Consider the following 26393-nt stretch of genomic DNA (forward strand, 5'->3'; position numbering starts at 1 on the left):
CCTGAGTTCAAATTTGGCCTCAGACTTACTCAGATGCTTACTAGCTGTGTGACCCTGGGCAAGTCACTTAACCCTCATTGCCCCCACACACACACACAAAAAGAAAACCAAGCAGTATGATGTGGAAATTCAGTTTTATATGCAATCTTTTTGGTGTTCTGTTGTGAATATAGAAATGTTCTCTCTCTCAGGTGATTATGTTTAAAATAAAAGAAAAAAGGAAAACAAACGTGCAGTTTACTGGAGTAAAATCAAAGGTAAATGAAATCTAATCACAGAAGAAATATTTTATTCACAACTAGTCAAAAGATGAGGGAATCAGAAGATAATGAACATTAAATAGCAGACTTCCTTCTTTAAAGGGCTATTTGGTGACTACTACTATAAATCTTCAGAGTATTTGGAATTTAAGGAGAGAAACACTAAAAGTCAGTATTACAGAAATATGAGATATGTAAATGAAAGCCAGTAGTTCTGTTCTAGTCTAGGCCATGATACTTGTATGACTGTGTCAGTCTAACTATTATTTATTCAACAACTTCTACTGTGGTTACCCCGGGATAATAAAACAAACGGCCCTTATAAAAGATTTTCACGATTGTTCGTCCAACGTAATCAATCATACCTACAGTTTTATGTGAAGTCACTGAAAATTTATCATTACGTTTAATTTGCATCTTGATGCAAAGGCATGAAGTAAAAGGATAATTTTATAATGGGTCATTATAAATGGAACTTTATATATTTTATAAAAGGACAATTTTATAATGAGCTGAAAACGACCGATATTTTAGTGTTAGGCATAGCCATGCATATTTCTAAGGAGCTACATGATATCAGAATAACAATATAATTTATTTATAATTAAGTGGGCTAAGGCCCAGAGATGGTAGAGGGAGTCCCAGTTTCCTCAGTGATGGGTCGGCAGTTCTAGAACCTGAAGAGGTAGCAAAGTGGTTCTGTCTCAGATTTAAGTTTCTCATAGGTGGGTGGGGCAGGGACAACAGAAAAGCTGTATCTTTAGCATTTATCTGTTTGATCTTGTCCTAGGAGTAAGAGTTGGGGGCAACTAGGTGGTGCAGTGAATAAAGCACCAGTCCTGGATTGAGGAGGACCTGAATTCAAATCCAGCCTCAGACACTTGACACTTACTAGCTGGGTGACGCTGGGCAAGTCACTTAACCCTCACAGCCCCACAAAAAAAAAAGGGGGGGGGGGAAGATTGCAGAGGAAAGGCAGTAAGCTCTCAAGGCTCACAACATGATCACACCAAAAACCTCCAAATAATGCCTAGGAGTAAGAGTTACCTTTTGGGCCATCACTGGGTAGGGGGCCATTGTGAGAAGCAGGAATACCTCACCCCAATCTTCAAGTCCCCCAAAAAGAGCCAAGAGAGATAAAAATGCTCACCCAGCAAAAAGAGAAAGGAAATATTTTTAGGGCACATGAAGTAGAGATCTATATCCTAGTATATGTCTATGTTTTTTTCTATTTCAGGTAACAAAATTTCTGACAATGAACCATGTCACTCTCTTTAATAGGGCTATTGCCTAATCTAATGCCCCTTTCTCAAACCGTGACCTCTCTGCAGGACCTGGCACTTCGGATGGCCATGTCACCTGGGTATTCTTTCTTGTCTAGTTTTCATGATAATGCTTTTTTCTTGATTTTCTCCCAATCTGTCTAGCCATTCTCCTCAGTCTCTTTTTCTGTTTCTTTCGTTATCATGCCCTCTGTGGTGTCCTTGGCCCCCTTCTCTTTTCACTCAATTCTTTCTCACTTGATGATGTTATCTGCTCCCACAGGTTCAATTATCATCTATTTGCAGATATGGCCCACATCCATATACAGATTGTCCTCATTTTAAGGAAATTCACATTGCAAATAGTACTGGTGCAGCTCCTGGCCAGGGGTTCTGGTTTCACTGCTTGGGAAGCCTCTCTGGCAGCAGAGGGGGTGGGGCCACTTACACTACATGGAAAATGGTTGTACCTAGCTTTCTGTTAATCATTTCCAACTCTCTCTTGGACATCTCACACTGGATGTTCTGTAGATAGATCAAACTCGTAATCTTCCCCTCAAAAATCCTCCAGTCCTAAAATTCCCTATCACTTGTTAAGGGTAGCATCATTTTCTTAGTTCCTCAGTCCTACTAAGATATCATTATAAGCAACAACTCACTCTCACACACCACACATATCCAATTTGTTGTCAGATCTTATTCCTAACATTTACACCTCACATATATATCCTCTTCTCTCTACTCATAGATAGAATTCTAGTTTAGATTCTCATCCTCTTTCACCTAGACTACTGAAATAACTTTCTGATTGGTCTATATGTTAAGTATACTATAGTTATTCTGATAGGAAGAGAAATAGCAGAAAATGTTATAACCAAGTTTGTGACACTACCAGGAAATTACCTCAAGTCTCAATGGATAATATTCTAGCAATATACTATCCACTATTTTAAGCCTATTGATTCTGAGCAGTGGGAAACCAATACTACCAATACTTTTTTTTTTTTTTGGTGGGGCAATGGGTAGGGTCACACAGCTAGTAAGTGCCAAGTGTCTGAGGTCATATTTGAACTCAGGTCCCAGAGTCCAGGGCCGGTACTCTATCAACTGCACCACCTAGCTACCCCTAACAATACTTTTCTAACAAAGTGATTCTAACCTTTGTCCTCTACAAGGCACTTTTTGCCTATTATTATTATTATTAATTGTTTTTTTTTGCGGGGCAATGAGGGTTAAGTGACTTGCCCAGGGGGTCAAGTGTCTGAAGCCGAATTTGAACTCAGGTTCTCATGAATCCAGGGCTGGTACTTTATCCACTGCGCCACCTAGCTGCCCCCCCCCATTAATTTTTATACCAAATTTTTTTCTACCTCTCATAGATGAGTTTATATAAACTGGCCAAAGTTAGCACTACTCAAATTAGAATTTGGGTTACTCACTGTTCAGGGCTGCCCACTATTGCATTACCATGAAAGTTTTATCACTTTAGCAACTATAACTTTAGTATTAGCCACATAATTTACTACAGTAGTAGTAAATTTCTTTAGTATATAAGAGTTGGCTGCAACATCTTTGGAGGGCATGCTGAAGGAGAAGATTTAATGGGGAAGAAAATTAACATTAATGAGTATATGAAAGTTTCTGAATTAGTCAAAAGTTTGAATTATCTTCTAACATGTTCCCTACTGTAATCATCAAATGTTTCAGAAGAATACAAAAATAGAGCCATCTGCTAAAATTGTCATAGACTGACAACAAGAAAATAGTGGCTTTGCAAGAATGTCCCAAGAGAACTCTTTTAATCCCCCCCTTCCCCCCAGGACACTTACCAACTGGAATATTTGAGGTGGTCACTGCAGTAGCATGAGACGAATGAGAGGGCATAGTCATGGTGACAATTGTACTTGTGGGTGCTTGTGTGTGTGACACAGATCCTGAAAAGGAAAAATAAATCCTAAACAGCTATTTCTGCTATCCTCATATTTTCAAATTAGAGAAATATAAACATGGGTTAGGATTGAAATAGAATTCAAATAATCAAATCATTCCAAAAGTAAGTAGGGAAAGGTCTGTTAAAGATAATTAAGCTTACTCTACTACCTTTTTTTCTTTTTTAGAAAACATATTTTTAAAAAAAATTTAATTCCAAATTCTTGATTTTCTCCCCCTTTATCCTTTCCTACTATTTTAAAAGAGAAAGGGAGGATACCACTATTGACATTTACCAGCTGTAGTTGCTGAGGGAATGGTGTTGGTAGCCAAGATGGGTGCCACAGTTGCTGCTGCCACTGGTGTACCACTACTGAAGATAGTCTTCTATAGAAGAGTAAACAAAACAAAACAGAATTGTGCTGATTAGGAGTATTTTCTATTCTGTTACAATTTAAAATCGAATAGACTCTAGGAATCAGTAGATCATGACCAACCACTTTAATATTCTAGTTTAGGAGCCAATAAACAAGATGTTAAATCAAGGTTCACTCTAAAGCTTTACCTGAGCCATAGTATGAAGCTGCTGTTTTGGTGTGCCAATAGCTGGATGTGATGGTAATGTGATTCTGGTTGTTGCATCCCGTGATTGTGCAGGACGCTGAATACTAATTGCTGCAGAAGGTGGGTGCTGGATAGACAAAGTTGGCCGACTAAAAACATATAAAACATTATTAACAAACTACTCAAAGACACGATTCACAGAGATAGCTCTTCAATGTGACAGCTATCAGACCTTTATATTTCATCATCTGGCTATGTTAGAGTGAGAATTGTATTTTTCTTGATTTCTAAAGAGCTTATAAAACACATCAGGCCTTTGACCAGATTACTGAAGTGAATATCAAGCTAAATTGTACTCTTCAAACTCACTGAAGGGTCATGAAAAACATCCCAATGCATCATAAATCATCTAAACTGATTTTTAGTCATCATTAATAAGGTATTTTCTATGTGAATGCTAGCTATTATTATTATTATTATTGGGTTTTTTTCTTTTTTGAGAGGCAATGGGGGTTAAGTGACTTGCCCAGGGTTACACAGCTAGTAAGTGTTAAGTGTCTGAGGCCAGCTTTGAACTCAGGTACTCCTGAATCCAGGGCCGGTGCCTTATCCACTGTGCCACCTAGATGTCCCTATTATTCTTTAAAAAAAAAAAATTATCTTCATTGGTGTGACAGAGGATATTTTAATACTTTTGACTTATTAGCATTCATACATCATAGTGTTCAACTGCAATGCTACAAATGAAAAGATGCTTTGAAATAATGTTTACTTAATAGTTTCATTCTTTAGACTTACATCATGAGCAGAGAATTACCATTTCCCTCCCACTTCCCTTAACAAGAAGTACTAAAATTCAAGACAGGCTCATTTACCAGTCTATGAGGTCTTTAAATTTGTTTGTTCTTACACAACAGGTTAGAAGCACTTGTTGTTATGAACATAAAGAGCTGAACATTTTGAAATTTCTCATTGCCTTTGGTGAAAAATTAAACAGGGGAAAACTCATAGAAATTACTAGTTGAAATGAAAGATATGGTTATTGGTAGATTTCAAATTCTATATACTGTAACTCCTATAATTAATAGTTGACTGTCTTTCAAACTGTGTCTTTGTATCAACAGTACAGAGTATATATATATATATATATATACACACACACATGCATATACATACATATATATATATATATATGTCTTTTAGTCAAGATCAATTGTTTTTATTTCTAGGGGAATAATAGCTAAATAAGAAATACAGGGAAAATGAAATTTGAATTTGTTGACCCTCCCAATTCCTCTCTTTTCTAAAACTCATACTTAAATTGTTCTACTTTTGAAGATAATTTATTCAAGTGCTCCAGTTTAGTCTTACAGTTATATAATAATTCTTAAATTTATTTAACAGTGGCACAGTGGATAGAGCACCAGCCCTGGAGTCAGGAGTACCTGAGTTCAAATCCGGCCTCAAACACTTAACACACACTTACAAGCTGTGTGACCCTGGGCAAGTCACTTAACCCCAATTGCTTCACTAAAAAAAAAAAATTATTTAACAAAAAATATACAATAATAATGTGAAGCTGAACTCATTAAAAATTCTTTCCTAAAGATATCCAGCCAAAAGTTTTATGGGTGACTTGTAACTAAGATTAGATTTCCTAAGTCTGTTCATGTGTCACTGGATCATATAGCATCTCTAAAAGTCCAAACTAGCCTAGGAATAACTGTAGAATACACAGTATTATACTTTTCTCATGCTAATTCTTTTCAATATTTTTATCAAGATAAGCTCTTAGAGTACTATAAAATACACTATTAAGTTCTTTCAATTTCATATCGCTTTGGTTTTCATGTTCTCCACTCACCTAAGGGTTGAATCAGTAGCATGAGCTGCTGTTGTTGTAATGACTGGAGATTGAGCTCTGGTGGCTGAAACAGTTGCTACCACAGCAGGAGGGATAGTATTTGAGGTGGTCACTGGGGGACGAGACTAAAAACACAAAGAAAAAAAAGTACGTTATTTTAAAAATGAAAAGTAAAACAAGGAATTTGTAATGCTATAGAGGCACAAGCTGAGAATTCAGATAACTTAGAAAAACAAATGTGTTTCTTAGTGATGTTTATTGTCCACAATTCAGAAACCAGAAGGAAATACCGACTTTCAGGGTGGTTATGGATGGAACAGCATCATAAAAAGCCAGAAAATTTCAGAGGCTCAATTTTGTTTGGACAGTTATGTATTCAATTTTCCAATTATAACAACAATCAAAATTCTTCTTTGCCATTCTTGCAACTAAAGAGTTAGTCCCAAGATCTGTAATTTACCTATTGTTTTCTCTATAGACATCCTGTTGAGTAGTGTCATAATACAAGATTCTTTTCAAATAGACACCACTGGAGAGCTAAACAAAACAAGCAGTAAGTTTTCAGGACAGACTCTACTCTTCAAAAGGATGGGTCCAGGGTGGACTACTACCTGCTAGACATATCACTGTGGATATCCAGGCATAGCTTTCATTGTCAGGTCTAAAACTACACTTATCTTTTTTATATACCCCATACTCAGGTGGAGACTTTCTGATGTTTTACTGTCTAATCAATCATCTAAGCTTGAATCCTTAAGAGTCATGTTTAATTTTTGCCTCTTCCTGGGAGGTAGCATGGAACAAGAGAGAGGAAGAAGGCAATAGATTTGGAATCAGAGGACCTGGCCTTGGATTGTAGTTTTGCAAATGACAAACTGAGTTACCTGAGGCAAGTCCCTTAACTTCTCTGGGCCCCATTTCCTTATTATAAAACGAAAAGTTGGGCTGGATGACTTCCAAGGTCCCTTGCCTTTATAAGTATATGGTTTGAGGGGCAGCTAGGTGGTACAGTGGATAGAGCACTGGCTCTGGAGTCAGGAGGACCTGAGTTCAAATCTGACCTCAGACACTTAACACTAGCTGTGTGACCCTGGGCAAGTCACTTAACCCCAATTGCCTCACCAAAAAACCAAAAACAAACAAACAAACAAAAAGGTATATGGTTTGGGCAGCTAGGTGGCGCAGTTGATAAAGCACTGGCCCTGGATTCAGGAGGACCTGAATTAAAATCTGGCCTCAGACACCTTGACACTTACTAGCTGTGTGACCCTGGGCAAGTCACTTTAACCCTCATTGCCCCACAAAAAAAAAAAAAAAGTATATGGTTCCATGATCCTTGTCCCCACTACTAATTCTCCCACAATATTTGTTCCACTTGTTCTTTACACTCTCATTGCTACCAACCTAATGCAGACCCTTACGCTCTCAGTGCCTATTTTACTCTGATTTGCTTGTCTCTGGTTTCTTCTCCTGCCAATTTATCTTTTTACAAAGTAACCAGTTTAATTCCCACTAAAACAAGACTTTAAGGATTAACACTCCTCAGCAGCTCAACAAACTGAAATGACTTCTCCCAATATAATATGAAAATGTATTTAAGGTCTCATACAATTAATGACTCAAACCAACCCTTTCAATTTCATAACCTATTACTCTCTTATGTAAATCTTTTTCTTAGCTAACCTGGTTTACACAAGAATCTCATCGTAGGCAGAAAAAAGAATCTAAAGTCAATATATCAGGTAAAAAACGTGTAGTCAAAATTACTCCACCAAGTGTTGCTGGACACAAGTTATGGTAATGAGGCCCTGCTACTGAGGGGGCTAGAACTGCAAGTGGCAGTGGGAATTGAGTGAGCCATACCAACTCCATCTTGTGACTCAGTTCTAGAGCTAGTTCAGTTCCCTCTCTTTAATTATGGGTCTAGTCCAATTTTTGTCTTCTGCAAAAACTTTAGTCAATTGTGGGAACTGTGAAAAAACATTATTGCCTTGTTTGAACCTAGCCCTGCATGGCTGGTAAGCTGGACCACTTCCACCTGCTGTTTGGAGACAGATCCTTAACCAAGGACCTGGCCTGGGTTAGGCTGATCAGAAATCCTGTCAAATCCGAAGACTGATGTGAGGTTTCTCACAATTATACATTTCAAGCAACCCATATGTTTTATCAGAAAATTGGACCATACTGCTTAATCAGTTGTTTCCATGTTTCTCTGATTGACTACAGACCCTTCAGGGGAAGTGAGATACCTTCTTTTATGATTTCAGAGAATTGCACCTGTTTGCTCTCCCTATCCCAACTAGGAAAGTCCCTAATCTTTCATCTAATTAGAAATCAAATTGCCTAAATTTGAATCTGGGTTGTTTTAATTAATTGGTCTTATTTGATTGTTTTTAGTGCATAAAAATCTGTCTCTCCCTATATACGGGTCCAGTGCCAAAGCCAAAGGAAGGCCACTGGACCCAATTTTTTGGAAGACTAGTATGCATTGCTTAATAAATCAATATGCTTGGAAGCTTGAATCTTTGGCTTCTCAGTCATTTCTTCTTTTACAAACCACACTACTCCCTAGCCTCTCTCTCCTTCCTCTCAACTCCTCTAAGTCCTATGGTCTGTATTTAACTAATACATTCATAATTATTCAATACATGTCTTTTGATTGAGTACCCTCCCAAGACCATCACCTGCCTGGATTGGCTGATGAATGATGTGCTGTACTGCTGGCTGAGCTGTAGCTGCATTTGGCAACTGTGAAGTTGGCCTCAGGACTGTGGTTACCTTAGAACTGGACATCACGGCGGCGGCAGCTGCACCTAAAATATGAAACTGCATTCTTAATAATATGATCTGCCATGTCTCAGAAATGTAATTAATAGCCCAATCTATCCATTAGAAAAATAACACTAGAAAGAAGGTAAGTTAATAGGCTAAGTAACCTGCAGTTACCAGGAAGTTATGTGGTACAGTGGATAGAGCACCAGGCCTAGAGTCAGGAAGATATGAGTTCAAATCCAGCCTCAGACATTTACCAGCTGTGTCACCCGTACAAGTCACTTAGCCCCTATCTGCCTCAGTTCATCATCTGTAAAATGGAGAAACACTGGAGAAGGAAATGGCAAAGCACTCTAGTATCCTTGTCAAGAAAATTCCAAGGACAATGTCTATAGGGTAATGTAAGGTCAGACATGACTGAACAACAAATAATCTCCAAATGAAAGAATTAGCTAGTCCAACATAGTAAAATGCTTCTACTTTTCAAAAGGTAAGGATTTACCAACTACTATGGATAGACACTGGACCTATGATTGCACTTCTAGAGGGAAACTGCAAGTGAGGAAATTCCCTATACCAATGCAAGCCACTACCTTCTCTGCAATTTCTAGTCTTGGTTGCTTAGTTACTAGTTGCCTCAGATACTGAGAGATTCTGTTATTTGTACAGTGTCACAGAGGCAGGACTTGAACTTGGATCTTCCTATCAAATCCATTCCTCTACTGCTATGGATGTTCTATAAATAAAACTGGCCTGCAGAAATGTCTTTTTAAATTGTTTTATTTTTTGCTTCTGTACCATCACTCACAATTTTTTAATGAGTAAAATGGACTGTTTTTAGTTGACTTTCTCTGCTACAGAAAGTGCTTACCAGAAGAGAGCAGGTTATGTGGTGAAAAAGCTATAAGATCAATTTAAATCAATCCTGATGATAATCTATGTAGATTTTATAAAGGACTGAAAATATACAAAATATATACAACAACATTATGCCATTCATTCACTTACTACTTCAGGACAAAAGACAAACAGGAAGATGCTAGAAATGTGGTATAGTTTTGAATTTACATGTGAACTCACACAATTTTTGTGAGAAACATTATCCTTCAAATAAATCCTCTGAGATATTTTGTGCAACACTCCACATACCATCATAATAGTTGTCTGGTTGTCCTACGAAAAGATCTGGGACAAAAGCTGACATAATTTACCTCGAGGTAAATGAGAAGCTCCAATGTGAAGAGGAGGCCCAGGAGCACTACTTCGAATGATGGACATCTGCACATTTGTGGTCATAATATGATGCAAATTGCTAGGGTGTCCCTGCAATAGAAAAGGAGCAACGAGGTATTTAATGTGCTTGTTTGAAGCTTAGAGGCTGACTGTAATTCCTTTGTGTGAAGCAGAATTGCTTTTAGACAGTAAGCGTGCAAAGGCCAAGTACTACATACAGTTAGGCTTTACTAAGTGGTTCAGATGAAAAACTTTTCTAAGAACTCAACTGCTTCTGGTCTAGTTAATTAGTAAGATGCATATAGACACATGTAAGATACAGCAGTTCTAAACACAGGCACCTACATTCTCTATGTTGCTATTAATCTATTGTATTCACCCTGGCCAAACACAACCTATTTCTGCCCTGATCACTTCCTTGCCCACTCTTCTTACAACTAGGAAGCCCTCTTGGACTCACTAGAGTATAACTATCAACCGGCTAAGAATAAACAGACAATTGCAAAATGGGCCACTCCTTTCTGCTCCTACCAGCTCTTCATCTCCCAAGTATATTTCCATCTTCCTCTTACTGATGACATATGATATAATATGTCACACCAATACTAAATGAATGAAGAATGGCATCTTATTTTGTAAAACAGTAAGAGAAAAAACCTGCTGTCCACTGATTGTTGCCACAGGAATGGCTGAAGCTTGAGGGATGCTACTCTCCATCGTCACAGTCACCTGCCCTGGGACCTTGGGAGGGAGTGACAGGGTAGAAGGTGGAGCAGGAGCAATGGGACGGCTCGGCATGGTGGGCTTCAGAGGCGGCTGCAAATAGAAATAATATCAATAATTTTTCAAGAGAAATTCATCTTTCATCCAAGTCCTTAAATCAAAAGTTAGAAGGGAAGTCAGAGTTCATTTAAATTAGTATGTAAGACTGGGATAGCCATTCCAGCCCAACATGAATCAGTGGGTACTGGAATTGTGCTAATGATGCTCAGGGAGGTGGTGTCATCAGAAACTGAAAAAAGCAACCACATGGTTGTCACTGGCTTCAATCAATCAACAATTATTAACTGCTCAATATATGCCAGGATCTATGCTAGGTGCTAAGGGCCATAAAGGTAAAAATGAAGTCATTTTTGCCCTTAAAGAGCTTTACATTACTGGTCAAAAACCATGAAGAAACATAAGTACAACTAAAGCAGAGACAAGGCAGTTTTGGAAGGGAGGGTACAAGTATCTGGAAGATGAGGAAAGACCTCACAGAGAAGATGGTGCTGGAGCCAAGTTTGAAGATACTAAGTCTCTAAGAAGTAGTGCATGCTAAGGAGGGAATGTATCTTAGGCAGAGGGCCATGCCTAGTGCAAAAGTCCAGAGAGGGGATGGGGACTGTTGTATGTGACAACAGCAAGAAGGCAAGTTTGGCTGGACTGAAGTAGCTATGAAGGGGAATAATGTACAAGAAAACTGGAGAGACAGGACAGGACCAAGCTGTGAAGAGCTTCAACAGCCAAAAAGTTTATATTTCATCTTAAAGGAACTAGGGACCACTCCAATTTTCTGAGTAAGGGACCTGGTCAGAACTGTGCCTTAGGAAAATCCCTTTAGCCACTTGGCAAAGGCTGGAGAAGAGGAACAAGAGATCTTAAGCTGGGAGACCAACAAGGAGGCAACTGTCACGATCTGGGCAAGAGTTGATGAGGGCCTCAAATATGGTGGTAGCTGCTTGGTGGAGGGAGGATAGATGTGAAAAATATTGTAGAGATAGGAATGATGGAATCTGGCAAGTGACTGGATAAGGGTGAGAGTGAGGAGCTGAAGATGTCAGCAACAGAGTGCATGTGAATAGAAGAATGTGGTGTCCTTAACAGAAATAGAAAAGTTTGGAAGCATGGGTTTTAAGGGAAAGGTTTGTTTTGCACATGCAGAATTTGAGATGTCTCTGAGATACCCAGTTTGAAATGTGTTCGATAGGCACCTGGAGATGAGCAACTATAATTCAGGACAATGACCACAGTAGCCATTAAGACCACCAGGTAAGAAATCTGCTTCCTCAAATACTGTAACTTCCAAGTTCTTTTATCTACTTAAACACAAAGTTATGGATCTAGAGTCCAGAAAACCTGAGTTCAAATCCAGCTTCAGACACTTACAAATTGGATGACCTGGATTAGTAACATAATCTCTCTAAACCTCAGTTTCCACGTATGTAAAATGGGGATAAAAGCACCTATCTCCCAGAGTTGCTGTGAGTATAAAATGAGATAATCGTAATGTGCTGGTTAAACCTTTTCTTTCTTTCTTTTCTTTTTTATTTTTAGTGAGGCAATTGGGGTTAAGTGACTTGCCCAGGGTCACACAGCTAGTAAGTGTGAGTTAAGTGTCTGAGGCCGGATTTGAACTCAGGTACTCCTGAATCCAGGGCCGGTGCCCTATCCACTGCGCCACCTAGCTGCCCCTGGTTAAACCTTTTAACACTAAATAAATGATAGCTATTATTATCACTACTCAATTCTGATGACCTCCTACATCCCACTGAAGCTGCTCACAGATGGTCAACCCTTGATCTTGCTATCACTCATAGTTGTTCTATTTCTATGTTTATGACTCCCAAATTCCTTTTTCTGATTATAATCTTTTATTGTTCCATCCTTCCTTCTAAATCATAACTTCTAACCTGTTCTTCAACCCCACCATGATCTCAATTTCCTTCACCCCTTAGTGCTTTCTCAAGCTATACTGACTACCTTCTCCTCTCTTCCCAATCTTGATTCTTTAGTGAATTGGTTAATGTCTGCACTATCAAGGCAGCTAAGTGTTACAGCACATAGAGTACCGGCCCTGAAGTCAGGGAGACTCCTATTCCTGAGTTCCAGTCTGGCCTCAGTCACTTACTAGCTGTTTGATCCTAGGCAAGTCACTTAATCCTGTTTGCCTCAGTTTCCTCATCTGTAAATGAGCTGGAGAAGGAAATGACAACCCACTCTGGTATCTTTGTCAAGAAACCACAAACAGGGTCATGGAAAGACTGACACAACTGAGAAAACTTAAAAACAAGAACCATCTATTCTTGTTTCCCTTACTCTCTTTTCATAAAGCAAATTGCACTTTGTCAATCCTGGATGATTCCCACCATCCATCTCCTTCACTCCTATTTATACACTTCTGTACATGGCTGGGAAAAGCCACAAAATTATGCAAATGTGGTACATTACAAATTTATATTAATATCATCTCAACTGGACTCTACTGTAGCAAAGCAATCCTTTTATAACTTTCCAATCAACTCCCTATCCCATTCACCACAGGGACAATTACAAAATATTGTCCTCTCTTCTTAAAGCTCCCTCACCGTCTCATCCCTCTTTACCTCCATCTCTTGACTTCCTTCAAGTCTCAGCTTAAGTTTTACCTTCTGCAAGTAGGCTTCCCAGTTCTTCTTAACCTCAGTGCCTTCATTCTGAGCTTATCTCTAACTTATCATGTCTGCATCTTGGTCGTACACAGATGTTTTCATCTTGCTTCCCCCATTAGACTGTGAACTTAGCATAGTGCCTGGTATATAATGGGTACTTAATAAATGCTTATTGACTTGATTCTCCTGAACTGCAGGTCCACTATGGATATCTTAAATTGGATGACCTAGTAGCATCTTGAACCCAGGAATGTCCAAACAGAACTCTTTCCGCCAAAGCCCTCTCAACTTTGATATTACTGTTGAGGATACCACCATCCTCCCAGTGACAAGGTTCATAATCTTGGTGTTATCTTCACTTGAAATCACTCCACATCTCATTGACTATCAAATCTTGTCATTTTTACCTTCACAACATTTTTCATTAATGGGAGTGTGAGAATCAGAGCTCTGCCCCGAGGAGAAAAAATGTGACTTGGCATCTGGAAGTTACATTTATAGAACCGCCTGTAGTCATGTCAATCAAAGCTACCAGCCAATGAGCTTGGAGCTGTGTGTGTGTGTGTGTGTGTGGATGGCCCTGCTTGCTGTTTCACAGAGGGCTTCTGGGAGAAGCTGCTGAGGATCAGGCTCTTTTGGTCCAGGACTTTGGTTTGGTGGTGGACAGAGAATTCCACATGGGTTGTTAGGGAAAGGCAAGGTTTTATCTCTGGCTAGATCTAAGCTAAAAAATCTGTTCTCAATCTCTCTCTCTTCACTAACTTCTAATACACTTTAAATACTTAAAAACCTAAACTCCTGCTGAATTGATCAGTAAATCTTAGACAGTTTCTCCCTCACACTGGGGTCAGGTCAGGTGACCACACATTAGATTTTTAAAAACATTACAGATAGAATTTTAGGCTCCATAGGAGCGATATCCCAGCCCTTTCTTTCAAGAAAGTTACACCTGTTTTTCCTTTTTAAAAAAGTATTAAAATCATCCTTGAAATTGACTGGCTCAGGGGACCAAAGGCCTAGGCTTTTGACATCACTTCCTAGTTGCTTGAATACAAAACAGCCACAAGGAGCTGCACAGCAGACCATGATGGGCTACTTAGCCAAGGGAATTTGGCTCCACCGAATCAGTTCAGCATGTCCTCAAAGCACCTCTTTCTTCTTCTATGTCTTAGTAAGTCTCTTTTTGTTAACTGCTGAATAATCTACAAGTGTCAGATTCTTCTTATGTTGAACCTAAACTAACTGACACTGGCCTAAGTCGGGTCTAACCCAGAACTTACATCCCCATGTGTCCATGCCACACACCCACCTCTTGACTCAGTGGCTCCCTGCTGTCCTAAAGATCAAGTTAAGGTCTTCTCTGTTTACACCTAAAGCCCACAGCAACCTACCCCATTCCTACCTTTCCAGTCTTTTTACATCTTACTCCTTTCTATGTATCTTCAATCCAGTGATACTGGTCTCCTTGCTGTTCCCTGAACAAGACATTATATGTCCCGTCTCTGCCTTTGCACTGGTTATCTCCTATTCTTGGAATGTTCTCCTTCCTGTCTCTTAGTTTTCCTGGCCTTATACAAGGCTCAGCTCAAATTCCATCTCCTAGAGCAGGCCTTCCCATCTCTCCCAAATCTTGGGGGCTGCTAGTGCCTTACCTCTAGATGACTTTCCATCCATTCTGTAAATGTATTATATGTACATAATTCTTTATATAATATCCCCCCATTAGAATGTAAACTACTTGAGGGCAGGGACAGCTGTGCTTTTCCATTCTTTGTCTCCCCAGTGCTTTGTTTAAGTGGCACATAGTCAGTGCTTAATAAATTATAATTGACTGATTGAGAGTATGTAGAGATAAAAGGGCCCAGGACAGAGGCCTGAATATAGCCACAGTTAAACAGAATAATATGGATCACAGCAAAAGAAAATAAGAGGAAAACTGAGTTAGGCAGGTAACAGGTAAGGGAGGTAACAGTATCATAAAAACCTCGAGGAGAGAAAGCAGCCAGGAGGAAAGGATGATCAACAGTTTTAAAAAATGGCCAGAAAGATGAGGACTGATAAAAGGCCATCAGATGTGGAAATTAAGAGAATGAACTTAACTTAAAAATCAATCATGGAAAACATCTGGTAAAAACCTATTGATGTGTAATTGCCAAGCAGCACAAAAAAAACAAACACTGCAGAGCATTCAGGAAAAGTTGGTGATGATCATGAGGGCACATGTCTAAAAACATTTGGGTGGTTGCTAAAAGTTATAGGTCTGTTTTCTGGTTATGGTTCAATATGAAATTTGAACCTTTCTTTTCAGTTACCTTCATAAGTCCCTCTGAAAATGAAAGTGGTACTGCTGGAGTCAGATGTGCTGGTGGGGCTGTGACAGTGACCGGAGCCCCAGAGGGTACTGCGTGGTGGGGAGGCAACATTTGGACCTGTGGATAAGGTCGCACCACAACTGGCTCTTGCTTTTCTTCACGAGACTGTAGAGAACTACTGGAACCCAGGTGCTCCCTGGGAGTGACTTCTGAATCTCGATTAGATTCATCGTTAACTAATAAAGACATTAAAGGTTAAAATTAGTTTTCTCTAGCATTACATTACATTTTCTATAAATCAATGAATACTGTCATGCGATTCCAATTAGGTTTGAGGACTGCCAAGTAGCTCAGTTCCTAAACAGTTTGGAAATCTTTCCACTTCACAATAAAACCAACTTAACAGAACATCATATTAATATTTTTTCATATTTATATTTTTTCAGTTTTGCCTAGTTTAAAATTTCTACACCATGGGCATTTGTTACTTGGGAAACATTTCACAATTTAAACTACGGAAAATTATGACAGAAATGGCTTCTGGGCTTAAAGCCCATTACAGTAATGTTCAATCTCGAGAGGTAGGTGAGAAATGACTACAATGTAAAGGTAAGAGGCATAAATAAAACATATTTAAAAGAAGAATTTCTACCAATGTGCACAATCATTGATGTAAACATTAAGAATAGTAAAAAGAAGATAAATTCGGAGTTGTTTCAATGACTACCTTTGGTCCCAGAGAATAGATAATGAAACTTCTCTTCTTCCTCCTCTACCTTGGGATGTGTGGGGTTCTGAGAGTCAAATGATGTGTATCCACTATCTGCGGTGGTCACTCTATAGATTAGTTTTGCTCCCCTTTTTTACTTACAAAGGGAGATTCAGAGTGTGTGTGTTTGCGTGGTCTATACCCAACAATGACTTAAAAATAAAACAAATACAACTTTTGAAAAAATTTCTCCATTAGTCATGTTGTGAAAGAAGAATCAGAACAAAAGGGAAAAACCTCAAAAACTAAAGTAGAAACAGTGTGGTTCAATCTGCATTCAGAATCCACAGTTCTTTTTTCTGGATGTGAAGAATACATCTTATTTTTTAAAATTGTATATTGTAAAAAATAACACCAATAATAAATTCTTTAGTCTATATATAAAATAGGAAACTAGGATATTCTCATGCAGGATGTAAGAGTAAGTCTGAGTGTATAATCGATTATATTCATGAAGAGCTCCAAAATTATTGTAGAAAAAAATCAGAATGTTATAAATTACACAAGAGATATTTGACAAAGATAGGAAACTCATTTTCTTAAGGCAGGTCTTAATATATTTTAATGTTTATTCTTTAATACTCTTATGCAGGGTTTTTATGTTTTACTATCTTAAATCTTTTATCCATTTATGGCAAAATAATACTTGCATAAAGTATTATCAAGCCAAAGCATCCTACTTATATTCAAAACCATTAATAATTTAATAGTTAATGTATATGAAATGATTTATAACTACTTCACACATGATATAAGCACTTTAATTACAATATCTCATTTGATTTGATCCTCACAACAACTGTATAAGACAGGTGTTATTATTATCTCCATTTTACAGATGAGTTAACTGAGGTTGATATGACTTGTCCAGGGTCAAACAGCTGGTAAGTGTTGAGACAGGCTTTTCTGACTCAAGTCTAGTACTCTAATCACTGCACTACACTGTAATATTTAAAAGATATGACATAAGAAAAACACAATGGAGCTGAAAAAGATACAGAGAAGGGAAACAAAAAGAAAACAAGAGGATGTAAATTTCCATATATAAATGGAGCAAAAATTACAACCTTTTAATATAGTCTAAAATCATCCACTCTACAGATAAGGTAAACGCAGATATATTTGATAAATTCCTATATCCTAGAACAAGGAAAAATACCCTGAACTCTTAAAAAGTGTAATTTTAGAACACTGTCATTCAACAAGTATTTATTAAATGCTTACTACATAGGTGCTATGGGAGATATAAAAATCTACAAACCACATTTATTGTCCTCAAGAACGTTGTAACCAAAAACGTAATGGAATATTGCTGCTTCATAAGAAATGAAGAAAATAAGGTTTGTAGGGACTTGTGAAGACATATAAACTGACACAGAATGAACAGTTTATACAGTAACACTGTAAAAACAAACAACTTTGAAAGACTTAAGAACTCTGATCAATGTAATGACCAAAAAGAAAAGAAAAAGCAAGTTGTACACAGAGATTCACCACTTCATATGTAATACTCATTTATTTTGTATATGGAAATACTAATTTTATTTGGTGTTTGAGTTCAGAATTAAAAAAGAAAAACTTTTTTTTTTTTGGTGAGGCAATTGGGGTTAAGTGACTTGCCTAAGGTCACACAGCTAGTAAGTGTTAAGTGTCTGAGGCTGGATTTGAACTCAGGTCCTCCTGACTCCAGGGCCAGTGCTCTATCCACCGTGCCACCTAGCTGCCCCAAAAGAAAAAAAAATTTTAAATTTATAATTTAGTTAGGGAGCTAAGACATACAAAATAATTAAAATACAAATATGTTATAAGTGGTTTAAGACTAGGGAAAAGGGCATGCCCTAGGGAAGTTAATACATCAAGCCATGGTGCTAAGTAAGTGGTCAGGATTGATGAGAAAAGGGCAGCCTCAAAAGTCACTATATCTGACTCTGGATCAGACTATCCTTACTTCATATCTCATACAGTTATCTAATCCAGCCATGTTCCCATTCAATTGCAGTGTGTACCCTTACACTTTCCAATTCTTGCTCTGGGAATAGTGATCAATCAAATTAATACTATTGTAGCTTCTGGAAATAGGGTGCCCTTTGCACAGGCTGGAGGGGACACTTATCATACACTGCTGACTCTCTAGACCAAAATTCACCTCCTAGGCCAGCATTTTCTTAGCTTTGTCATCTCCCATGTTAAAATGTAAACTCCTGGAAGGTAAGGATTGTCTCTCTATCACTTAACAAATCCACTAATTAGGTAGCAATGGGGAAAGCAAAGGGGGGAAAGTGGCTTTATTTGAGCTGCAATCTTGAAAATAAGTGACAGGAAAAAACAAGTTTTCTGAAACTTGCCTATTACCCCCAAAAGAAATGAGAAAAACTGAAATATAAATAAGTTCTAGAATCGTTTAGAGAAACTCATAGGAAGTTAAGAAAAGCTAGAAGTCTAGTGTGGTGAAATAAGTGTTGTAGGGACCTGAATTTAAATCCTACTTCTGACCCATACTAATTCTGTGTCTCCTTGGGCAAATCCTTCAAACTCTCAGTGCTCCCCCAAGTAATTCTTAGATTAGATATTGATCTGAAATTTGCTCACAAAAGAAATGAAAAATCTTAATGTCACATGGCTCCTATGGGGGGATTAAATAAAACAAGGCATGTAAAACCCTCAGTTATTCTTTTTTTTTTTTTTGGTGTGGGCAATGAGGGTTAAGTGGCTTGCCCAGGGTCACACAGCTAGTAAGTGTCAAGTGTCTGAGGCCGGATTTGAACTCAGGTCCTCCTGAATCCAGGGCCAGTACTTTAATCCAATGAGCCACCTAGCTGCCCCCAGTTATTCTTATATAATGCAAATGTCAGCTATTATTTTGAAGTTGTATGAGTCCACCATGCCTTCTGATATGTACCCAAAAATGACTGAACAGAAATGCCAGAGTATCTGATGAAAGGTCTAAATGATGCTCATCCTTTTTGTACTTATCTTCTTTAATATTCATTTGGCACTTATGATGATAAGCCTTTTAGGGAACTAATGGACATAACTCAAACTATAAATTCCTTGAGAACCATATCTTATTAAAAAAAGGGGGGGAGAACAACAAAAAAAGGGGGGACAGCTAGGTGGTGGAGTGGATAAAGCACCGGCCATGGAGTCAGGAGTACTTGAGTTCAAATCCAGCCTCAGACACTTGACACTGACTAGCTGTGTGACCCTGGGCAAGTCACTTAACCCCCAATGCCCCACCCCCGCAAAGAACGACATCTTATTTTTCTTCCTATCTTCCACAAGCCTATTATAGTACCTGTAGAGAAAGGAGGCACTCAATATTAATGTAATTTCTCTTCACTTCTGTCATAACCTAATTTTTTGGTATAGAGACCAGTGATAGTATTGTGATTATGGCTTTGAATCTAGCAAGGAACTTCCACAAAAAAACTGAAATTGAGGGTCACCCAAAGGGTAATGAAGAGGACCATGATAGATGCAAGAGGTGGCAAACCAGGAATTACAGGATGTTAAAGAAATGTATGAGCAAAAGAGAAGTTGTGCAAGTCACTTAGGAAGAGCCAAACATTACTGATTGAGAGCCCACACTGAGTAGACCTGTGGAAAACTTACTGGAGGAAATGGACAAGAGTTATACAAGGCATGTAGGCAGAGAAGTATTGGGATCTGCATTATTAGAGAAAAAAGTCAGCTTCAGTGAGATCACATTTCTTATTCCTTTGTGGGTTCTGCTTTCTTAAACCTCTTATTACTAAAACAGAACTTTTCCTCAAAACTTGTATGTGAAATTGCCAATTTCTATTTTTCTGGTAAAGTTATATGCACAGAATGACTCCACTGGCCTCAAACTAGTCTCCCTTCCACACTCTTTGAAAAACACACACACACACATATCCCTGAATTCAAGCACAAAATAAAGCTTTTTTTTTTAAATAAAACATTTTTAGGCTAAATTCTTTGAGTCTATCAACTGCCCTACTAGGCTCCATGAGGATGGACTTTCTTGTCTTCAGTACCTAATATAGAGGAGGAAATTAATAATCACTGGCTGAACTGAGCTATCCTTTGGAGGTTAAGTTTATCTTTTCCCAGTTAACTAAAACAGAACCCAAGAGAAGTCAGGAGACTTATTCAAGACCCAAGTTGTGGAAAAGCAACATGGTATAGTGGAAAGAGTGCTTCATATGTCATAAGTCAGTCAAATCCTGGATTTCAATCAATCTCAGTCTTTTTTTTTTTGACCTCTCCTGTGTATATATCATACACTAATAAAGATTATAGCTCACAAAGTCACAAATACAGTAGGTAACCTAGATCTCAGAGGCTATCTGTACCAACATGTATCTTTAACAAGAATGAAAATCCCTGACATGAGTAATGTAGCCTCTACCTGAAGAGTTCTAATGAGGGGGAAAACACCTTCTCCCAAAGCAACCCATTTCCTTCTTTTGTTAAACTTTTTTTTCTTTCTTTTTTTTTTTTTTAGTGAGGCAATTGGGGTTAAGTGACTTGCCCAGGGTCCCACAGCTAATAAGTGTCAAGTGTCTGAGGCCGGATTTGAACTCAGGTATTCCTGAATCTAGGGCCAGTGTTTAATCCACTGCGCCACCTAGGGGCCCTGTAAAGAACAACTTTTAAAAACATCTTTCATTTTATGTCACCCATGTTTCCCAATACGTGCCTTTTCCTTTCCTTTCTCCCTCTCTCCCAGAGAGATATGCCTTATAACAAAGATTTTTTTTAAAAAATTCAGTAAAACCAAGCAACATATCAAGAAGATCAAAATTTTATGCAGTGCTCCAACACTTGCAATCCCCCATCTCTGCAAAAAAGGGAAGAAAATACATCCTTATATCTCTTCTTTAGGGCCAATTTTGGTCATTATAATTTCAAAGCACTCATTTTTATTGTTTTGTTGTTTTCACTTATATAGTTGTAGTCATTGCATAAACTGTTTTCCTAATTCCGTATACTTCTCAGCATCAGTTCATATAAGTCTTGTCTTGGTTCTCTGAATTCATCATATTCATTGTTTCTTGCAATGCAGTAATATTCCGCTACATTCATGCACCACAATTTGCTTAACTATTCCCCAGCAGAAATCCATTCACTATTTTTGGTGCAATTATGTAAAACATTACCATAATAGTCATTTTGTACAAGAAAACTCAAATAAAAGAAAAAAAAGAAAGTGAAAAATAGCATGCTTCACAGTCTGTGTTCAATCCATATCAGTTCTTTCTTTGGAGCTGGATAGTATGCTTTATCATTAATCCTTTGGGATTGTCTTGGATCATTATATTACTGAGAAAAGCTAAGTCATTCACAGTTCTTGATCAAACAATATTGCTGTCACTATGCATAATGTTCTCCTGGTTCTGCTCACTTCACTATATGTCAGTTCATATAAGTTTTTCCAGGCCTTTCTGAAATTATCCTGCTTGTCATTTCTTATAGCAAATAATATTCCATCATCATCATATACCACAGCTTGTTCAGTCATTCCCAAACTGATGGTCATTCCTTTGATGTTAAATTAGCCATCACAAAAAGAGCTGCTATAAATATATTTGTACAAATAAGCCATTTTCTCTTTTTTGGGATGCCTTTGGGATATAAACCTAGTAGTGGTAGTATTGGATCAAAGGGTTTGATAGCCCTTTAGGCATAGTTCCAAATTGCTCTCCAGAATGGTTGGATCAGTTCACAACTCCACCAACAGCGGATTAGTGTCCCAGTTTTCTTATATCCCCTCCAACACCCAACATTTTTTTGTTTTGTTACATTTGCCACTCTGATAGGTGTGAGGTGGTACCTCAGAGTTGTTTTAATTTGCATTTCTCTGATCAATAGTGTTTTTAGAGCAATTTTTCATATGACTACAGAGAGTTTTAATTTCTTTTTCTGAAAACTCAATTCACTTTTGAAAAGCATCATTTTTTAAAAAGTTTTTTCTTATAAAGAACTGAAATTTACCTTTCCAACTTCTATGCACCACTTCTACTTCTGCCCTCTGGGACTATGGAAAACAAATCTAATCCTTCTTCTCATGATACCTTTTCCAATACTTAGAGACTTCTACTATGTTCTTTTCATGACTTTTCTTCAGGTTATACTGCTCTAGTTCCTTCAACCAATCTTAAATATGGTATGGCATGTTCTAGAGGCCCCTCATTGTTGGGGTCGAGGGTTCAATTCCCTTGATGGAGGTTGAGGATCAGAGACGATTAATCATTGACACATCAGCACCACATTATGTGTGTAGCTGTGTGCACTTTATTATTGGGACATCTCAGTATTTAAAGCAAAAAAACACAAATTCATCAAATAAAGTCTCTGCAGGAATAATTCTAGAGAATAAGAGTAATTTTTTAACCTTTCAGCCTTGACATGTCAGAACCTGTTCTAGGCCTAGACAGAGCAAAGTTTGTACAGCTGAGTCCCTCAGACCCCCGGAAGACTGGCCAAGCATTGTCTCTGGAATTCAGGCCTTGACCACAAAGTGTCCTAGGAGACTTGCTGCTTCCTAACCACAGCCCAAGCAAGGGGAGGGGAAACTCAGCCAGAGGGGCAACAGAGAGCCTCCTGGGTTCCCCAACACCTCATCATCCTGGTTTCCATACCCTGGGGTAAAGTATCTTTTGTAAATTATGCCTCCAGAAATGAATACAATACTTCCATATGTTGTCTGTCAAGGGAAAAATATGGTAGGACTGGTCCCTCTGCCTCTCAATTTACTGAAATTGATGCAGGAGGCTTGTCTGTGTGCAGACGCTAGTCTGCTTGTTCTCTCATGCATTTATGTCTGTCAAATGTTGTAATTGTGTTGTACAATCTTTGGGGAATTTTTGGTTGTACCCCTGTAGTCTTTTAGAGCAATGGCCAGGCTCTGAAAGTAGGGGGAAGAGAAGTCTCTGACTTCTGGATATCTGTACAGGTGTGTATCTACTTAAGAGTTTTAAATTTGGAATTGGGATGTAACTTCTTTGCTAGACATTAATAGCCTTAGATGAACATTGTAAAAACTGGTTGGAAAAAAAAATGCTGCTACTTTGAAATCTTTTGTAATGGAATGGTTAAAAAATCAGCAACTATTTGTAATGTGTAAAAGTTTCAAAGCTAGTCAATCGTAACTTGTGCTGCTGCTCTCTTTCTCCCCCCTCCTCCCGCCCCTCTCCCCTCAGGTGCTGGCTGACTGGCTGGCTGCACAGCACCAGAGCAGAGTGGTGGGTGGGTGGGTGAGAGAGAGAGAGAGAGAGAATGTTTAGAAAATTTTAAGAAACTGCCCAGAGTATTTTAAATTATGGGTAAAAGCAAATAGAAAGAAAACTATGACATTTTATACTGACTGTTCAAAGAATTTGGAATCTTGAAGAAAAAAAAGGGGGAGTATATTTAAGGTACACTGCCGCTTTAAGTGTTCACTTGCCATTTCAAGGTTTGTGAATTCTTTAATTGAGTTTGATTAGAAAAGTAAAATATTATTGGAATACTGCTGAGTTTTAAAGTTACTTTTAAATTGATGTATATGTGTTAAAATTGGAAAAGCAATTGATGGTTTTAATAAAAACAGGTACATTAGTTGTTTCCTCTAAGACAGAGGAAAGCACTGGAAGCTGGTAAATCATTACACAGAAAAAGGCCTTCTAGATTTTTTTTTAATTTGTAAACTTGCCAGAAAAGAGCTTGTTACAAGGAATGGTTTTGCTGAGGATTTATAAGGCTGCTTATTGTACAGAAGTAATTTCTAATGATTGATCTTTACACCAGGATAAAGTTTAAACCTGAGAAGGAAAGAAAAACCAAGCAACATGTGTGTATGCCCTGGTAATCTTTTTTGCTCGTTGCAACTTCATGAGAGTAGAGGTTTGCTATTTAAGATAAAATATTTTGGGACAGTAATTTATATTGTTTTGAGTTTTGAATTCAGGTATAATTATTTGGATGGTTAAGCCAGTAATGCAAGTACTGGAGAGAAAGCCACAAATCAATGCCACAAGAGAGAATGTGCTGCTTACAGGTGGAGGTATCTGGGAAAAAGCCGAGGACAATTTCAGACTCAATTGGAGGTAGGCTTCTTTTGGCTCATTGAGTTCCTACTGAATAGAAAAAGTCTTCCCACCTGGCTATCCTTGAATTTGGCTAGTACTGTATGACTGGTGGTCACTTGAAACTTTTACCTGAAATCAGACCTAAGGATGTTTTATCCTGACTTTATAATCATATCCCTGCTTTTTCTTTTATAGCAGATTTCTATAATCAGAACAAGTAGTCAGTAGAAGAAATGAGCACAATGCAAGTATGTAAGATCTTACTGTTTTCAGTTTAAATGTGTGGTCACTTTTTTTTTTTTTGGTGAGGCAACTGGGGCCAAGTGACTTGCCCAGGGTCACACAGCTAGTGTTAAGTGCCTGAGGCTGGACCTGAACTCAGGTCCTTCTGAATCCAGGGCCAGTGCTCTATCCACTGCACCACCCAGCTGACCCCATGTGGTCACTTTTTATGTCAAACAACAAGGTGTATTAATATTCAGGTTTGTTATCTGCCTGCTAATGTTTACATGGTAGTATGATAAGGTTAAATTAACTGGGTATCTTTCTGGTTTAGAAGAAAGTGAAATTCCTCCCCATTCAGATGAGAGGGAGGATGGTAACTAGGAAACATAGTTATGCATTTCAGGTTTTATCATAAATCTGCCCAGTCAGAATTCTGTTATGTACTGCCAAGGGCACCAAGCTACCAACTCCATAGTACAAGGGAATCACAGAGCAGACCTTTCTGCTAGATTAGCTGTTAAGTCCATTCACCAGTCAACCCAAGCCCTGGTCCCCTTGCACCCTATTGTGCCCCAAGATATCTCCCCTTCCTATACCAAAGAGGAGATTATAAATCTTTAGTGTTAACTACCACTTGTTTAAACCCATATGTTATCTCATATTAAAGTCAGAAGAGGAATACGGGATAATTTTCTTTGGTGGGTCTGGAAAATTGCTGCCCTCACTAATCCTTTGTGAGGTAACTTGAACATGAAGCTATGCTTACAAATTTAACTTTGGTATAGAATAAAGTTCTGATTTTACTGCATTAGCGTTACAGGCTTGGAAGAGTGCTCGAACTCTCTGGCAAATGCGGTCCTGGACTGAGGCGGAGTCTGTATGGTTCAGAACACCTCCTGAAGGTTGACCTGCTGTATAGAAATTACCTGGATGGCTGAAACTGTTTACAACTGTTTGCTTTGTCCAGTTTTTCATGGAACTCTTAGATTTATTTTGTATTAGGGCCCCTGTTGCCCCTTGGTCTGTTTGTAAATCATTTGTGTTTTGTGTTGTGGTCCTTCCATTTGTAACACTAGCTCCTAGATCTCCCTCAATTCATAAACCCCCTGTGGGCCCCTATTTTGCCCCCACTCAGCAGGAAGCAGTAACAGAAGAGATGATCTTCATCCTTTTTCCTGGGGTACATGAAAAGGGGGAAATGATGTAGGAAGCAAAAAGGGGTTAACAGAAAAACCTAAGACCCAAGCTCTAAAAGGGAAGCAGACCCCAGTTAATGGATAACTTACAAGTAGGATGCTGGGTTTTCATACCCACATAAATCAGTACCCATAACAGGAACAGAGGGACCTAGGCCAAGGAGACCTGAAGACCATAACAATGATAAAATGACAAGGGTATAGAAATTCTAATGAAAAATGGAGATATTTTGAAACTAGCCATGGGAATCAGAAAGAGACATACGCAGAAAAGGCCAAATTTGTCCCCAGATTCACCTTAGGACATGTAAACCCCAACAACACACCTCCACAGAAAAAGATACCCGCCTCAGGGGTTGGCTTAGGACCCCAGGAACTCCAAATTAGGATAAGCCCTCCCCTGCACCTCCCCAAGGTGGAGATTATTATAATGAGACTGATAATCAATTTATCCATACTATAAATATAACTGTCTTTCCTTTCACTATTCGAGAGAGATACCTTTCCACTCTTCTGGTTCTCTCCCTGTGGTTACTCACAGTATTG

At 38.4% G+C, this 26393-nt stretch overlaps 1 protein-coding gene across 3 annotated transcripts in view; it reads right to left on the minus strand.

The window, feature by feature from the left end:
* SAP130 (Sin3A associated protein 130) overlaps positions 1-26393 on the minus strand; it is a 59584-nt gene that overhangs the window by 23639 nt on the left and 9552 nt on the right. For all 3 annotated transcript variants that reach the window (XM_043991812.1, XM_043991813.1, XM_043991815.1), the window contains exons 3-10: positions 15607-15842; positions 10542-10700; positions 9863-9974; positions 8568-8692; positions 5880-6004; positions 4017-4164; positions 3748-3838; positions 3352-3456 (exon numbers count right to left, since the gene is read on the minus strand). In XM_043991812.1, the coding sequence (XP_043847747.1) occupies positions 3352-3456; positions 3748-3838; positions 4017-4164; positions 5880-6004; positions 8568-8692; positions 9863-9974; positions 10542-10700; positions 15607-15842 (1101 nt within the window). The remainder of the gene's footprint in view (positions 1-3351; positions 3457-3747; positions 3839-4016; positions 4165-5879; positions 6005-8567; positions 8693-9862; positions 9975-10541; positions 10701-15606; positions 15843-26393) is intronic.

Source organism: Dromiciops gliroides, chromosome 3, assembly GCF_019393635.1.
Source record: "Dromiciops gliroides isolate mDroGli1 chromosome 3, mDroGli1.pri, whole genome shotgun sequence".
NCBI classification, from domain to species: Eukaryota; Metazoa; Chordata; class Mammalia; order Microbiotheria; family Microbiotheriidae; genus Dromiciops; species Dromiciops gliroides.